Source organism: Penaeus chinensis, chromosome 38, assembly GCF_019202785.1.
Source record: "Penaeus chinensis breed Huanghai No. 1 chromosome 38, ASM1920278v2, whole genome shotgun sequence".
NCBI classification, from domain to species: domain Eukaryota; kingdom Metazoa; phylum Arthropoda; class Malacostraca; order Decapoda; family Penaeidae; genus Penaeus; species Penaeus chinensis.
Window position 1 is genome coordinate 883,250 of NC_061856.1, and position 2,500 is coordinate 885,749.

The following is a 2,500-nucleotide window of genomic DNA, read 5'->3' on the forward strand; positions in this document are numbered from 1 at the left end:
GCTCAAAGTACTCAGCCCAGCGGGCCCTATACTCACCCAGCTCTGACACAATGTGACCATCCTCTGCCCTCACTGAGCCCAATTGAGAGATGGACTTTGACTGGAGTTCCCTCAGGGCTCGGAAATCAGGTCGAAGGTCATTTTGGACAAAAAAAGCCTTTCAACTCTTCCACGATGCCCCTAACGTACCTCTCTTGGTCCATTCTCAAAGAGGCCCTAGCAGAGCAAGACAGCTACCTCTGCAAGACATGGTTCCCATCCAGTCTGGCAGCATGACTCCTCTTGATAGTGTTCAGTGTCTCGTCCGAGACAACACACCTCCTTCGCTGAGGTCGGACCCCAAGGCACTCCTCGGCAGCTGACAGAGTTTCCTGCTTAAAGGTATCCCACAGTTTAGCAGGGTCCTGTAGAGTGCCAAGCACTTCAAACCGATTTGAGACTGCCACTGCATACTCCTGAGCCACCTCCTCACTCTTGATCCTCTCGAGATGGAACACCTGCTGGTGAGATCTCGGGATACGTCTAGATCTGAGGCGGAGCCTTAGTGTTGCAACAAGTCTGTGGTCGGTATCAAAGGACACTCCTAAAAACTCTACAGTTCTGAAGGATCCTCCAGCGAGTATCCACAAGAATATGGTTGATCTATTTAGCTACAACACCAGTATTTGAGTATCAAGACCAGCGGTGTAGATCTCGTCTCTGGTACCAGGAGCCTGCAATCCTCAGCCTCCTAGATCTTACGAAGTCTAAGTAGAATGAGCTACTGGTGTTCCTAGTACCAGAGCCATAGGGACCGATGCATAGCTCATATCCTTCCCTGTCAGTGCCAGTGACTGCATTGAAGTCCCCAAAGACCATGAGGGTGTCCCCCTGGGGACATTGATCCACTATAGAGTCAAGTTTGGTATAGAACTTCTCTTTCTTTTCAAGCCCACTTCCCTCAGTAGGAGTGTAAACTGCCACTAGAGATATGAAGCCCAAAGTGTGCTTCATTCTCAAAAACAGAATGCGCTCGTCAACAGGGGTAACCTTCTTGACTGAGGAACGGAAGCGGTCAGATACAGCCACCGCGACTCCCCTAAGGCGCGCACCATTGCTACAGCCAGACCAGTAATAGGTATAACCCCCACTACTGGTCTCACCACTACCAGGCCGTCGCACCTCAGAGAGAGCCTCCCCAGCTCCCTCGACAACAAAGGGAGTCGATCATCCTCCGAGAGACTGAGGATGTTCCAGGCCGCTACACGGCACGCTCGCCGTAGATTGACCCCATTTGTGGGCCTCCGGAAGGGCGACGCCTCGGCACACCCAGACATGCTTCCCAAGGAGGAAAAGTGGGGGCCATCCCCCCCACCACGCAACCTAAGGTTGCAGGATTCCTTATATATATATATACACATATATATATAATATATGAACATAAACCAATATATATATAAAACATATAATATATATATAAATAAATGAATAAATATATATATGTGTATATATATACAACTTGTGTGTGTATGTGCGCGCGCGCGCGCGTGTGGTAGGGAAATTCTCAGAATCCTATGTACTGACCCAGACCATATTTGTTGTAGAAGTCCTGTATGACCTGAGAATCAGATCTCTTTTCTTTAATCCTCGGCAGCGATCTGGATCTCTTCACCTGCAACCGAAGCAAAGGTCTCATTAATGGTCTATATGCCTGTTCATCCACACAACAGTTTGTTTCTGGTATTATATCTGCTTTATTTATGTGTCTCGCTAACTTTGATTCCTACTAACTTTTTTCTTTCTTTCTTACCTCTTCTCTGGCCTTTCTCTCCGCCTGCAGCTTTATGTACTGGGTTATGCTCTCCTCGGCAGCGCGGCCAAAAGTCTGTCCGTAGCGGAACATCAGCCCGGGAATGTAACCTGTGGGAGAGACGCTTTCTTTAATAGGCAAACGAGGACGCCACAGAGCCCATTTGGAGGGCGAACCAAGCCACCGATAGGCGTCGACCTCTGAACTCCTTGTAAGTTTCATTAGGCGTTACTAACTTTGCCTGGTTTGCTGTGTCACCCTCACTGTGATTTTGGGGGGGACACAACTTCTTTTCATCCTACATGCTTAGGCAACTTTCGTGCGAAGCTTTCGTATTGGCAGCGATTTTTTATCATTTGGTGACCCTTCCGGTCGTCAGGGAGGTTGCTGTACATGTGTACAGGTGGATATGCAAAACACTAGTTTCGCAACGAAAGAGTGGGGGCGGGCAGCAAATGGGTTTTATATCTGACAAACATCATGTTTGTTATTATATTTTTTATAAATACAGCAGTGAAAACAAGTACACCTAAATTGGCACGAATCTAAAGTACATCGTTTTATCTCAAATGATAAAGCCAATTAATGAAATGTAATTGTTTTTTGTTTTCAATTGAAAAATGCAATTAGTTACACTTTCGGCTAATTATCAAAACTCATATTTTCGTGACCATGACTGTTTAATTTTGTTTCAATCAAAACAATTAATGA

General features: G+C 46.4%; 1 protein-coding gene across 1 annotated transcript in view; it reads right to left on the reverse strand.

Annotated features, from left to right (window-relative positions):
- Positions 1–2,500, reverse strand: part of LOC125046245 (uncharacterized protein C10orf82 homolog) — a 96,362-nt gene that overhangs the window by 14,043 nt on the left and 79,819 nt on the right. The window contains exons 3-4 of the mRNA XM_047644013.1: positions 1,790–1,899; positions 1,564–1,651 (exon numbers count right to left, since the gene is read on the reverse strand). Coding sequence (XP_047499969.1) covers positions 1,564–1,651; positions 1,790–1,899 — 198 coding nt within the window. The remainder of the gene's footprint in view (positions 1–1,563; positions 1,652–1,789; positions 1,900–2,500) is intronic.